The 15,108-nt window shown below is 46.3% G+C and overlaps 1 protein-coding gene and 1 pseudogene across 1 annotated transcript; both read left to right on the top strand.

Annotated features, from left to right (window-relative positions):
- Window positions 1-3,986: 3,986 nt before the first annotated feature.
- Window positions 3,987-7,450, top strand: LOC133897109 (uncharacterized). Its single transcript, XM_062337686.1, has 3 exons — window positions 3,987-5,142; window positions 6,187-6,459; window positions 6,949-7,450. Exons 1-3 carry the CDS (start codon window positions 4,570-4,572, stop codon window positions 7,279-7,281), a joined length of 1,179 nt encoding a protein of 392 aa, XP_062193670.1. The 5' UTR covers window positions 3,987-4,569; the 3' UTR covers window positions 7,282-7,450.
- Window positions 7,451-9,777: 2,327 nt separating this feature from the next.
- LOC133897099 (thioredoxin H4-1-like) lies at window positions 9,778-14,230 on the top strand (annotated as a pseudogene).
- Window positions 14,231-15,108: the final 878 nt, after the last annotated feature.

Genomic DNA, 15,108 nt, shown 5'->3' with positions numbered 1-15,108 from the left:
ACGTGCAGAAGCATCAACGCCACGCGTACACTAGGTGACGAGGACGCTGAGCAGCGCCTAGCTTTCGTGTTCGGCTAGCTGCTCGTGGTTTCCACTGTACAAGCTAGGCCATCGTTTGGTAATTCGTCAGGATCATGGACATTACATGGAGCGGATGCTGAGCCGAAACAAGCAAGGGTTAGGCAATGCTACGTACGTGCTGATATGGTATGTGGATCAAGAGGGCAATTAGAAGCTCTGATGATCTTTTTCCAATGACCAGCACACTAGGAGCATTCGTTCAGGCTGATGGTCCTGGATCCCTGGTCAGCTGAGCAGGAGGTCTCCGCTTCGTTCTGCTTGGTTGGAGGTCTTCGCCTTTCTTCACCCAGCGCGGCGCCACCTCCGTCGTCGAACAGAGGTGCGATACGGGAGGAAGGAGGCCACGTGAGCTTAATTTTCTTCAAATGGCTTGGGCTGGCCGGCGGCGAGGCCGGAGGTAGGAGAACGAAGATTGCCATTGTTTCGGTGGGTACTTTCGCGCGCGCGGGGACAATGAGAAAATTTCCAGGGATCCTGAAATATGACTGGTACAAGGAGAAACAAAATAGATAAATTTCAAGGCTGAAATTTGTTTCTCATTTTTCATGACTATAAGAGCTAAATGATAACATCATCTACATCATATAAATATTATATAATTTTTAGAATTTTTTTATAACTATTTTAATAGTGTTTTAAATTTTAAGAGTACTAAAATATAATATTTTTATTTTTAGACCTGTTATCCGGCGACATGAGTCTGGATCTTTAATTTTTTAATATATATATTTATAATTTTTATTTAAAAAATATAAATAAAAAAATCGACGGTGGAGAACAATGCCGAGGAGTGAAACCAGCCTGTGCGGTGAACTTGGGCTTTTGATTTCTACGTCTGCTATGCAATTGGACAGGGCCCGTCGAGGATGAGTCATAGAGTCGGTTTGTTTTATTTTTGATTCTGAAAAGCTCCTTTTAAAAGTTAAAGTTAAAACAAATAATTACATTATACAATCTATTTTTTAATATATGATTCTCTTTTTTTATCATAATCTACAAGCTATTTCTCACCAGTTTTTTACAGGTTATGACTATAAAAAAAATAGAAGTGCTCACACAAGCATCATATAATTAATCGCCAATCCATTATTTTTTTCCTGAAACTTTTTTTTTTGCATCCTTCTATTCTAATCGGTACCTCTTCCTAACCATGGCTCTCTCCGGATCTCCCAGCCACCGACAGGGACCTCTTGTTCCAGCATGACTTTTCCGTGAAGGAAATCAACCGGGTTGGAGACTTGGAGCTGAGCTCGTGCACCAGGCCCGGCAGGTCGTCGCAGTCGTCGAGGAGGTAGATGTACATGGAGAATCGCTGCTCACACATGCCAGCATACATCATCCGTAGCCCTTTGAAGCCAGTATAGCAGCCGATGTGCATGTTGTCGTTGAGGTCGCTCCCCTCCATGAAGGGCACGGTGACCTCGTGGTCGGGTGAGACGTAGAAGGTGACATCTTGTGCCATCTCCGGTAAGAAGTGGTCGTACCAGTAGCCTCGGAAGTAAAGCACGTTGGCGAGGGCGACGAGCGTGATGGCACTGTTGGAGCTCTCGATAGGAGCTACCGTAGTAGGGCATGCGCAGGACCATGAAGCTGGGGTGGCAACCAATCTGCATGAATTGGTGGTCCCCCGTCATGAATGGCACGCAAACGGCGTTCTCCGACGAGGTGTCAAGGTAGAACGTGTCTTCCTCGGTGTAGTTCGGGAAGAAGGGGCTGCACCAGTAGCCGTCCAAGTAGACCGAGTCGCTTCCTCGGGCTTATGTCTGAAGTTCATGGATCCAACCTACCCAGAAAAACTAGGGTATTACGAACATTACACAAGCAAAATAAACATCTAACCTGTCGGGGGATTAACTCCAGTCGCAGGGATCCCGAGAGACCCCTTTTTAAAGATTCGGCCAGGGGATGATCTTGAATAAGTTCATCGGAGAAATAAATGGGAATGAATGCAACGGCCGGTGGTGAGGGTGTTGACCTAATGCAAGAAGAAGTAAATGCACCGGAATTTAGACAGGTTCGAGCCGCACAGGGGCGTAATACCCTACTCCTGTATGGATGCTATAACTGTCCTGAGGAAGTCCCTCAAGGATGTTGCTGGTTACAAGAATATTGATCTATCTAAGAGCTTGAGGCTCCTTGTTCTTCGGCTGGGACTGGGCTCAGCCTTCCTCACGGTGCTCTCTTGCGCTGTGTTCTTCGTGTCTTTTCCTTTGTCTCGCTTTCTCTATTTCTCGTCGCCCTTTTTTCGCTCATCGTTGCCGGTTGGTCGGTCCGTTGCTTCTGTGCCGCCGGCTGCTTTAAGTACTCGCCGGTCGTGACATGCCCCGAACGGAAGGAGGGGGGCTCGGATTTCGAGACGTCATAAATGGAAAGGGCGTCATCATTTCCTCTGGGCGAAGTGACCGGGGGTGGAAAATGCGTCGCACGCCCAGTCACCCGTCGCCATAAATGCGCTGGCAACGGGCGCCGTGGAAAGGGCCCACTGGGCAGCCGCAGAGCAACCCGGCGTGCTCGCCCTGTCTTGTTCCCCTGCCACAGCAGTGCGGCAGATGGAACGCCTTGATCCTTACGACGTTATCCCGAGACAAGCCAGATGGCACGGGACGGGACCCGTGCAATTAATGACCCCACGCCTCTCTGCAAAAATATGGCAGGGACTGACGCTGAGCGCGGCGGGAGCAGTTGGAGGCGTCAGGCCACGCACGCTCATTAAATGCGGCCTCGGGTCTTTGACTGGTCGACACCTCACCGGTAGGCCCCTCGGGGGTCTTTCTGGGTCATCGGGGTACCGTTCGCCTCCCCGAGCACTCTCTCCCGAGAATGCCTTTCATTGTCCTCGGGGGACCGAGTGCTCGGGGGCACTGTTCACCTCCCCGAGCACTCTTGTACGGACCTTCGGGGAACCGAGTGCTCGGGGGCTGCCGCACGCAGCCCCGAGCACTCTTGCACGGATCTTCGGGGAACCGAGTGCTCGGAGGCTGCCGCTCGCAACCCCGAACACTCTCTCCCGGAACTTATCTCTTCTGGGCGTCGGAATACTAGGGTGTTCGGGGTGACTTACAATACAACTTTTTAAAATCTATAATTAAAAAGCCACTTTTCTAAATCATAAGCTAAAACAAACTGGCTCTGGCTCGTCATTCTTTTCCCTTCCTCTTTTCTTCGACTGATTTCCTCTATAAATATCGACAGAATTTTTTTGAAGGACTGGACTCAAATAATTCACACATCGAAGTTCAGAGTACAGAGAGGTGGACTGACAACACCGAATTTTCTTGTAGTGGAGTGTTGCGTTTCATACGCTATCAGTTAGGGAAGAGCTAACCACTTTATAACATCTTATTTAAATTTTCTTTTTAACCGTTTTAAAGTGTACAAACCAAATTTTATGAATGCCGACCATAAATTTGTATTTTGCTTTCCTCTGTTCCTCACTTAGTACTTCCTTCGGTTAAAATATTTGACGCTCTGAATATAGCACGGTCTTCGATACATATCTTTGATCACTATTTTAAATTAGAATATATTTCTAAAATACAATAAGTTTATGAAATTACGAAAGTGTTTTAAAGATAAATCCACATATATGATTTTCATATCTTGTAACTAAATATTTTAAAAGTTATTGATAAAGTTTTTAATAATTTGATATGACCTTATATAAAATATAATGTATTTATGATCGAAGGAGATATAACTCGCAAGCCAAGTTCATTTTGCTGGTCTTGTTTCTTAACTTTGGTGTGACATTACTTATTTTCACACCGGGTCTTGTCAGGGACTGCCCCTGCCGGCTGAGCTGGACTGGTGCCCCGTGGTCCAGGCTGGCGCCCTTTCCCCCTCTTGGCGCAACCAACAGTAGAAAAGGAGACTTGAACCGGCTTTCTTCTTCTACCTCAGCTCCACCGGTTTCCTACTGGGCTCCTCCTCCTCCATTCCTCCTCTTCTTCTACCAGATCACCAGACCACCTCTTCTCCTTTGTGATGATTCTCTCATTACCACTTGTATTCCATTGTCCGTGCTTGACTTGGTTGAGGCAATACACATACTGAACTTGAGGAATTCGATGTTTTGTGAGTTGAGTTGGTGTTTGATTGAGGTTCGTGACAGGTTGCTATTGCGGTATTGCCTGGTTACAAAACCAAACAGCCACAGTAGACTAGCACAAACAACAGCCTTGATGATCATTGCTTAAAAAATGAGTATCGCTTTGTCGAGCAGTTTGGTTTGTAGACATAATTTCATCGAATTTTGTATGATTTGCCCCGTTATCATGGTAAAAATAACCCACACAACTTTTTTTACAACCAATTCTTTTCGCACAAACCAGATCAGCACCGCAGAAGCTACGCCGTGCCGATCAAAGCACGACCGGAAAAAGGAAAGGAAAATTCATCACGAGTCCAAGCCGCCGTTCCCTTCGTCGTCGTCTCTCCTCCCCCTGCCCGCAGGCCGACTGCGAACCCGATCTCTATTCGATTGCTCCCATGGCGGCCGCCCTCTCCTCCTCGCGGCGCGCCCTGTACACCCTCCACCACCGCCGCCTCCTCCTCCACCCCTCCCCCTCCCCCGCCGCCGCTCGCCGCCCACTTCCCACTCCCACTCCCACTCCCACTCCCACTCCCATTCCCCGCCACTTCCCCTCCGCCCCGACATCCTCCTCCACCTCTCGCTTCTTCACCACCGCACGCCCCGATGCGAGGCTGCGGCGCGAGCTGCTACCGCCGCCGCCGCAGCGGGTGCAGCGGCTCGTGGGCGGGGTCAGGTCGGTGGCGAGCGGCGGGTCGAAGCTGGCGCCGCTGGGGCAGGGGTTGAAGGGTCTGGAGCGGCCCGTGAAGGCGGCGAGAAGCGCGGCCGCGCGGTACCGGCAGGCCGTGGGGCTTCAGGTCGAGGCCTTTTGGCAGCGCAACTACATGGTGCTCGTCGGTGCGGGGTCCGTCATCGTCTGCGTCGCGTTGTGGAGGATCATGTTCGGCATCGCCAGCACCTTCGTCGGTCTCTCCGAGGGCATGGCCAAGTACGGCTTCCTCACCCTCGCCACCGCCATTGTCGCCTTCGCCGTGAGTTTTCGCTCTTAGCTCTAGGCTGTCTAACAATGGTATAATGTGTATGCGGTGTGAACTTGGCGTTTGCTCTGTGGATGAATTCTGGTTGGTCTAAATTAGGCTGGAACGGTAGTTTGAGTGTAACTGCTTCTGTTCTGATGTTTCAGCTTGCTGCTCATAACGACTGTTGAGCTTATACTCGTCCCAAGCGGCTATATTCACAATATAACTTAATGCAGTACTCTAGGTGACCATTTTGTTGATCATGTGAATGACCTACATGGCTTGATGTCTGGGTCTATGAAGCAACAGATTTTGTCAATAATATGAACGGTCATCATGTCTGAATGTGTCACATACCATGCTAAACATGCTGAGATTGTCTTCTTGGATGTCATTGCATCTGAACTACCGCTAGCCATTACTTTGATCCTGAACCAAAACCTTGGGTTGCGTAAGAAGTAAGAACCTACTACACTAGCTACTGCTGATAGTGCAAATGCACATTTCATTCAACTTTTGGATTGCATGAGAACTAGAATTCTCACTTAATTATGGACATTACAGAACAACCCACAATGTCAACACTAGTAGACCTGTTATGCAGACGGCATTTTACCATGTAGGGAAATGTAAAGAGAGCCCGTATCCCATAAGATGATAGTATCAATAGTACATAACTATGCAGCCAGAGTAGTGGGTAGGTGTGCCGATATTATTGTCCCTTCCTTCATTTTTATGTCATTTTGGGTGCTCGTGTCCTAGGTAATTAAATTTGTTGAAAACTCGCAAAGAGACTGTTGAGCTGCAGCGACAGAATATGAAATGTCTGAGAAGTGTGAGCTTAACTGCAGAATTCTTTTTTAACTGGGAAAATCATCGACAGACTAGTTTACTTTCTGCACATTATGCCTTATTCCAAATTTTTTTGTGTTGTGTTATCATGTTGATTGTTGAGCACTCATAAATAGTGTAATCGACAATCTAAGCATTTGAGTGACAGATTGTGCCTCATTCTTTATGGAGCAAGTGATTCTGATTTATCTATCCTTGTTGTAGGGTATGTATGTCCGTGCAAGGTTGACCATAAATCCTGACAAGGTCTATAGGATGGCTATGACAAAGCTCAATACATCAGCTGCAATCCTTGAAGTCATGGGTGCACCCTTAACTGGTACTGATGTCAGAGCATATGTTATGTCTGGAGGGGGTCCTAAGCTAAAGGACTTCAAGTTTAGGCTTGGTGGCAAGCGTTGCTTCCTCATCTTCCCCATCAAAGGATCAGAAAGAAAGGGTCTTGTAAGTGTTGAGGTCAAGAAGAAAAACGGACAGGTATTTGGATGATCTTTGTCTATTTATAGAGATACTACTTCAGTGCAGTAGTATACTAGCCCGAACAAACTGATGCTTATGTTTGCACAATATGATGGAAGTCTCAGGCCTTTAGTGAATGAACAAAAGTTTGGGAAAATGGTGTGAAAGCAGAGTTATATGAAGTGTCCTTCATTTTCATTCATCTTCCTTGATGATATTAGTAGAGCAAAAAAAATTTCCCTCCAAATGTACTGGTGCTATTTTTTCTTTGTGTAGAATCATCAACAGACCTCCTGTAGAATTGAATGACAATGGAGTAAGGGACAAGTGCATATGGAGTTAGGCATCTGGAAAGCACTATTTTCAGTACTATCTGAAGAAAGCTAACGGATGATCGAAATGGTGTTTACTTTTTTTTTCCCCATGACAGCATTTTTTACCCTTGCCCCCCCCCCCCCCCCAACAAATTGCTGCATGTTTTCTGACCTTGTTCTAATTCTTCTGCAGTATGACATGAAGCTACTAGCTGTTGACATACCAATGGCATCAGGGCCTGACCAGCGTTTATTCCTTGTCGGTGATGAACAAGAGTACAAGGTGGGTGGGGGTTTGATATCTGAGCTGCGAGACCCGATCGTAAAAGTTATGGCTGCAGAGAAGGAGTTTGATTATCTTGATGAAAGAGAGGATGCAGAGGACGAGCGCAGGGGTCGCGAGGAGGCTGAGCAACGGCAACGGGAAGAGGAAGCCGAAGCATTGAGGCACGAGGAGGAAAGATTGCGGGAGGAGGCTGAAGAAAGGAGGCGGAGGGAGGCTGAGAATCTGGAGAAAGCTACTTGACACAGTTAACTGTATCATTTTTTTCACCTTGTGCATTGTTTTGTTTCCCTTCACTCCACAATGTAGCAATCAGCGTTTCCACAGTAAGAGAAGATTGCATCTGAGTTTCCGGTAGGCGATTCGCCGTCACAATTCACAGCGTGTCAAGAAAGTAATAATTTTGGCTGCTCCACAGCGGATTACTGCGGGGTCCACTTGAAGGCTAATCTTTTTTCTGCACATCTGGTGCTCTGAGAACTGAGATGGCTTCAGCAGGTTTACCTGCTTCTAGGCATGTTGCTGTTCTACTTAAGTGGTTAAGCTCTTATAATGGTCTTTGTTTAATGCCTGCAAAAGTTTTTTCCCCTCAATGACATGACGACGAAATAACATTATTTTCATATAGCCCTCTTCAGGCGATGGATCTAACCAGACAAATAGGTTAAATTATTTAACACTTTCAAAACTGAAAGCGAAATATTGACGTCACGCTCCAGTTGCAAAGCATGGAAATGCTCTGATTGCAAATGTCAAATTGTTGGTGTGCTATATACACACAACTCATAATACTTTTATTTTAGAATGAAAGCAAGACATTCAAACATAGAACAATATGCAATCGCCAAAGAGAAAAAGAACCTGCAGAAGAAATGGCATAAAAAATATTAAAATACATCCTTTAGGAAATCTGGAGCAACGTCACTGGCTGGTTTTACTACCCGTCCAAACCACCCAGAAGAAGACTCCACATAGTACCAAGCACCAAACCAGCCACAGCCAGTGAAACGGACAACACTTTTTTTCCTTTTCTTTTAGTTTTAGCGCGAGTTTTAAAGCACGTCATCATCATCTAGGTTAGATTAGGGTGTGTTTGGTTGATGATATATCCTAAGGGGTAATTGTCTTCTTACCCCTATCTTAGAGTGTAACTATGATTTTACCCTTGCTTTTTAGATTTTAAGATTTTGCTTCTCGTTTTTATAAGAACGAAAAAGCCGTTTGTTCCTGATTTAACTTCCATTAGGAGCAGCCGGTTAAATGAATTGTAAAACAAAGAAAATAGTTAAAAAATGACCATAATTCCTTCCCTCCCTACCTTCTATGTCACATGCCCCCCTCTCACTCATCCCTCTCCCGTGCTCCTCTCTCTCTCATGACCTAGGTGCAGGGCGGGGCGGGGCGGCGCGGCACGTGGGCGAGCAGGAAAGGGGCACGGGAGCTCGGCCTGGCCTGGGCGCCTCAGTCGAGCAAGGTGACGCAGCCTCGTGACAGGGCTAGCGCATGGCCTCGGGCGAGCAGTGCTCGAGATCGAGCTCGAGGAGACGAGGCTGAGCAGGGGAAGGCTCAGATCTGGAAAGGACCTTGTGCATTGCTGATCTGGGGAGACACGACGGTGAGGTCCAGGCCGTCCTATCCCCTTGTTCATCGACCCTGAAGACCAAGCCTAATGCTCAGAATGAACGGTGAAGATGGTGGGGGCTCATCAGGAGACCACGATGATCGGTGCAACACCCTCTTGTTGCTGCTATAATACCTCTCCCTCCATTACTGTCAAAAATCGATTTAATAGGTCAACTCATTGCAAATCTAGATATCAATTTTATTCAATTTCTGCTCCGTGAGCACATAAGGAAGACCAAATCGGAGTTGGGGCAAGGAGTGGCAGCTGGGTGGTCGCATTAGTGCTGGGATGAGGGGTTGGCAGCTCGGGGTCGTACCGCACAGACAGCGAAATCTTTATAAATACATTGATTGCTTGTGAAAAGATGACAGGAAAAAATGATGGAAGAGACTATGTGTATGAGTGTAGGAAATTATTGATGGGAGGAATGTTTAAGCTTCTAACTCATCTTCATGTTTAAGCTTCTAACTCATCTTCACACATTCTCGCTATTTTCTTCCTCCTCTGGTCCTTCCACTCATCTTCCTGTCAATACAAACAAGAGCAAATTTGCAAAGGTATACATGCTTTTTTATTGCTAAATTAACATCGTTAAATGTTCTTAACAGAATGAGGCAAACACAATCTTTAGTTTGAAAAAAAAAGATAAAATCATGCAGTCTGAAAAATATGGGTAAAATCAAAATTGACCTCCTAAATAGGGGTAGTAATGCAACTGCCCCGTATTCTAAATATGACATAACTATCCAGCTTTTAAGTGTATTTGTTTGATAAGCAGTCTTAATGAGATGGCTAGTTTAAAAGAAGAATAAATTTTACAAAACTACAATTATTTGTATTTTCGTAACGTAAAACTACAATTTTTAAAATATATTTTACAAAACTATAATTACATATCTATCTTTAGTAACACAAAATTACAAACATATTACTCGTTTCTCCATGCTGAAAATATATGGTTGGCAGGTGAGACTAAATTAAAAATTATTTTTTTATTGCTAAGCGTACAAATAGCTATAGTTTTATTAAATAAATCTTAAACATTATTGTTTTACGTTATAAACCTATAAATAATTGTAGATTTGTAAAATTTAATTAAAAAAATATACCACAAACGTGCTGGATGAGTTGATCCGTGAAAAACCCCGACGAGCTCATCCACGCGACGAGCCATCGAGGCATCGATTCGTCTCACCTCCCCTCCATCCAGCCGCCGCCTCGCTCTCTTCTCCATCCAGGGCCGCCGGCCTCCTCCATCCAGCCGCCGCCTCCCTCCTCCATCCAGGGCCGCCGGCCTCCTCTGACCCCCGCCGGCCTCGGCTCTCGCTGGAGCGCCACCCGGGCAGAGGCTCCCCCGCACAGTCGCCTCACGCCGCTCGCAGGTGCGGTGAAGGGGTGGAGTGCGCCGCTCCGAGGACGATCGATGGGCCTGTGTGCCGTCCCGCCTCGCCGCTCGCCGCCTTTCCAATCCGCTGCGCATGCAGTTACGCTTGCACACACACCTCCTTGCCTCCGTCGATCCTTGCCAACCGGCCCCGGCGGCTCGGAAGTTTGTCCTGCTGCGTTGTGAATCTATATCAGGTTGTCACTTGCGGGCCTGCCTAAACTCGGAGAGGTACTGACCCGGTGACACTAGTCTCCAATTGTTTTCATTATGATCGGCATTTCAAACCTAGTTCTGCAATACACAAATCACCACAAATAAATTTTGCCGTACATGTATCCACTAGTTTTGTTCAGTCACCGGCGACATAGATTTGCTTTGTGCAAGATGTTATGCTAAGGTATTCATCTTATGGCTCTTGTAGATAGCTGGAGGTGAATATGTTTCTGAGTCATTCTAGAGGGGAACATGTGATCCTTTAATTTCGTGCATTCTATTGTAAGATGAAATTTCTAAATTATCTTTATTGGTTGAATGGGTCTTTTGCACTGCTTGTTTACTGTCAGTTTATGTTGTCGTATCGTATACAGCTTCGTCACGTTCAAATATTGCTGAACCACCAGTGATTTCTCTAGGGATAGCAGGAGATTTGCATTTCATTTCTGTGGAACTGTGTAGATACAGGCAAATGCTATATGATTTCTTCCAGTACTATTGATGTACAACAGATAGCCTGTCATATTTCTAGCAAGAAACTGACATGTAGCTGTCCATTTTATTGGAAGTTACAGAAATCTGACGGAGACTTTTGTCATATTTCTAGCAATAGATCGGTAAGCTTCAGCCGAGCAGAAAAACAAGGCGCAAATCAAATCGGAAACGCAAAAAATAAATCGGTAATATTGCATGGAGATAATGACATATCCATCCTTTCTTTTATGTACTTCCGTGGCAATTTCTGTACACATGAAGCCTCATCCTCAAACAAGAACATGACCGCCCCTGAAAAACATGCTAATATCATCGGGAAATTGATTTATGGAGCAGCTTTCAAAATGGGGGTAAGTTCACCGAAAAGTCATCACAAACAAATCAGCTCATTTCATCCATCTAACGAAACAGAAAAATAGTTCATCCTATCCACTCTAATTCATCCAATCAAATAGAAAATTGGATTCTCTCACTAAAAAAAAAGGGATTATCATATCCTATCCAATCTTGCCCTCCAACCAAATATACCCTTAATGTCTGCTAATATGTCCATGTGACGAGCTGAGCTATTCTCGGTTGGTTAGGATTCTTGTAGTGAAAGTTGCTTGAGTTCTAGACTTGGCATGGGTGCTCGTATTTTCGATCAAATCCATACTGCTACTGCACGCGGTTCTTGGGAGTTCTCTTTTAGTCATGTGCAAAATTCATGGATTCATGATGCTTTTGATGCCCCGATTGGTTGGCGTGGTGATTATGTGGATTCTGGGATTCCAGTTTAGTTGAATTATATATCTTGAAGAGTGACTAGGCAGTTAAACTACAAGCAATCTTTATCAGACTGCTTTGGTGTGTCTGTGTAGTGCTGGCCTCCTGGGCTGTGCCTACTGGGTCGACCCGAGGCACGACACTGTAGACATGGCCCAGGCACGGCATGACCTGAGAGGTAGGCGGGTCGGGCCAGCACGGTACTGCTAGCCGGGCCTTGCCTGGGCCTACGCCTCGGCACGACCCAGCCCGGCCACCATCGCCCCGCCGCTCAGCCCCGCTGGGCGCCCCCGCCCTCACCCCGACCGCCCTCGTTTGCGTCGCCTGGCCGCCCCTGCTCTCGCCTCCTCCCGGTCGGTCGTCCCTACCGCCCCTCCCCGTCTGGTCGGCCTGTCGTGCCGCAACTATGCCCGGGTTGGCCCGACATGGCACAGTTAGCCACGGGTTGTGCCGTGGGCCGCACCTCCGACAAGCGGGCCGGCACGGCACGGCCTGTTTGCTTAGCCGGGCATGTCGGGTCGTGCTTTAGCTGGGCCCATGCCGGGCTGGCCGAACAAGCCCATTTGGACAGGTCTGTGTCCATATATAGAGCAGAAAAATAGGGAAGAAAGGGGATAATGACTATGAGATATGAGAGTTGAAATGTCTTGTTCTTGTGATGTGTTGGAGGCGATTAAAATTTTGATCTGGACCAACCGGTACCACCACACCAACTAGGACCTAGGCTCTTTCGGTGGCTGATACGTCAAGCAGTCGAAGGTCTAGAAGTTGGTCCTGTGATCTTTACAGCAACAGATGTTTGGAGGGTGGATGGATCATGGATGTTTGGATGGTATCTTCAACTAGGACTGTTGCTTGAACATGCCATAGTATATATTCTTGGTCGTGAGCATCTTTTTTGCTGGTGGTTGGCGACCTTATATTATGTTGTGTGCACTTCATCCTCACGTGTTGCTGCAGTTCAAAGGTCAGACTTCTTGCAAACAGGCACAATTCTATCTAACCGAGTACTGTGCCATTTGTGCATACATATTTATTTTGTCTGTTTTCAAATCCACGAGGGGTTTCTGATGATTCTCATGTTTCATTAACGGGACAGCAACACACTGATGATGAAGACAAGAATGATTTCGGAGGTGGCAATATTCATGTCGTTACAAGCAACGAGAACTGGGGCCAAAAAATTCAGAGGCAAATAAGGATGGGAAAATTGTGAGTAAAACCTACTCCAGGTCTTAAGAGAAACCGAGAAACCATATGTTAAGTATAGCATACAGCAGATGCTTGAGGATTTTCATGATGTCTGTAATCTGATGCAAGGGTCTAGGTCATCGTTTACATTTGCTCCGTGTTATACTACTACCGATGCTTTTTATTTTTGAAATAAAATCTATCTATACTTTTAACCACAAAATTAGCAATATACTCCATCTATTTGCTCTAGGTTGCCATTTTGTGCAAACAATAATCGATAAAATTTAATCGTGAGTCCTGTTTTGATGAGTCTCCTGACAGTTCAGAATCGGCCAAATCGACCAATATGAACTGCTGTCCATATAATATGCATAAAGCTTCTCACTTCCATGTTTTATAGTTATTTAGTATGTAACTTTCTTCTTGTAAGGAATTAAGATTTAAGAGTACATCACCAAAGCTACTAGTATTTCTAAGGCAAACATGACTAGGTACTTTAGAAAATTGTGGCCACTGTAGTCATTCTATTCATTGTCTTGGTGGAACAGATACATTAACTCTTTAAAATTTTAGGAACAGTTGTACTTACTTTAAATTCCTGATATGATTTTCACAGCTACAAAAACCTTATTTATGGATCTTTTTGTAGGTGGTTGCAAATTTCAGTGCTTCCTGGTGTGACCATGCTGGGTCATTTCGCGTGTTTATGCTGAAATGTCACAGACATACCCCCAGCTCATGTTCTTGACAATAGATGCCGACGAGTTAGTGGTAATTGATGTTTTTCCAAACCTTTATCCTCATTCTCATATGCAAGTGGTGTCAGCTCTGTTGACTTCTTGTTACTATGAATATGCCATCATGCCTTTGGGGACTGACAGTTTTGCATCTAGGTCTATAGGTTATCAAAAAATAAGAAAAAAGAGACGTTTCTCCATAGGTCATTTTAAAATAACCAACAGCTGTGAGTTGACTTTCCATTAATGCGCCAATATTAGCATAGTTCTAGCCCATTTGCTTATCTGTTGTACATCTGAATATGGGCACTGAGTGTACTGTAAGGTGTTCAGACTTTAGATATCTTGTCGTCGTTCTGACACAGTTTTATCACCTAAGAACAATTGATAGACACTAAATTCGAATGCTTATCCGAACTATGTTTTATCCCGCGTTGTTACAGAAGGCTACATTTGAGAGGTGAAACAATTGATCATTTCTCAACTTTTTTTTTCTCTCTTCAGGACTTTAGCTCTTCTTGGGACATCCAAGCGACGCCGACGTTCTTCTTCCTGAAGAACGGGCAGCAGGTGGACAAACTCGTCGGGCCAACAAGCCTGAGCTCGAGAAGAAAGTCACCGCGCTTGCCGAAGGCAACGTCTGACCGACTCGATCTGACTCAAGTGAGTACACAATGTAGGCAAAGGCCATCATCCATCAGCTTGTATCATTCTATTTTGTGTGTTTCTTCTCATTTTGTGCATGCATTCTATTTTGTGTGTTTTTTCTCATTTTGTGCATGCATCTGTCTGCGATGTGCAGACTGTACAGTTCCCCAGTAATGATATCTTAGTTTCTGTGGCAACCATTGTCCATTGGTAATGGTAAGTACACTTAGTAGCTCATGATATGCCATTTCTCTGGTGCTTAGTGAAACAACACATACCGCGAGGTTCTAAGTATGAACTTGTCGGTGAATCAGGAACCAGGGGTCCCCGAATCACGAGGCCAGACCAGCAATCCGCCATGTGGCGCCCTCCCGCGGGGTCATCCTCGCAAAGGTAAAAAAGACTAAGTCCCGGGAGAGGGCGTTCGGGGCCACGGTCAGTGGTCCTCGAATACCCGGGTTCCCCGATGATCTGTGAAGACCGGTACCAAAAAGAAAGTGCTCGGGGAGGTGAACAGTGACCCCCGAGCACCCAAGTCCCCCAAGGACCAGGAGACCCGAGTACCGGGAGGGGTGTGCCCGGGGCTGCGAGCAATGGCCCCCCCAGGCGCCGGAGTGCCCCGAGGACCCAAGGAAGGAAGTTCCGGGAGAGAGTGCTCGAGGTTGCGAGCAGCGGCCCCCAAGCACTCTGTTCCCCGAGGATCCGTACAGTCAAGACCGGGAGAGAGTGCTCGGGCCATGAACAGTAGCCCCCAAGCACTCGGTTCCTCGAAGACCAAGAAAGGGCGTTCTCGGGAGAGTGCTCGGGGAGGTGAACAGTGACCCCCCGAGCACTCGGTTCCCCGACGATCCAGGAAGCCCCCCGTCAGTGGCCCCCACAGGGCCCAACGATGAGGTGTCAGCCAGTGAAAGACCCGATGCCACATTTAAGAGCGCGAGTGGCCTGTCACCTCCAACTGCTCCCGCCACGCTCGGGTGTCAGTTCCTGCCATATTCTGGCAGAAGGGC

The sequence above is a fragment of the Phragmites australis genome, chromosome 2 (assembly GCF_958298935.1).
Source record: "Phragmites australis chromosome 2, lpPhrAust1.1, whole genome shotgun sequence".
NCBI classification, from domain to species: domain Eukaryota; kingdom Viridiplantae; phylum Streptophyta; class Magnoliopsida; order Poales; family Poaceae; genus Phragmites; species Phragmites australis.
The sequence above is the reverse complement of the archived record's forward strand: the minus strand, read 5'-3'. Positions and strand labels throughout refer to the sequence as shown.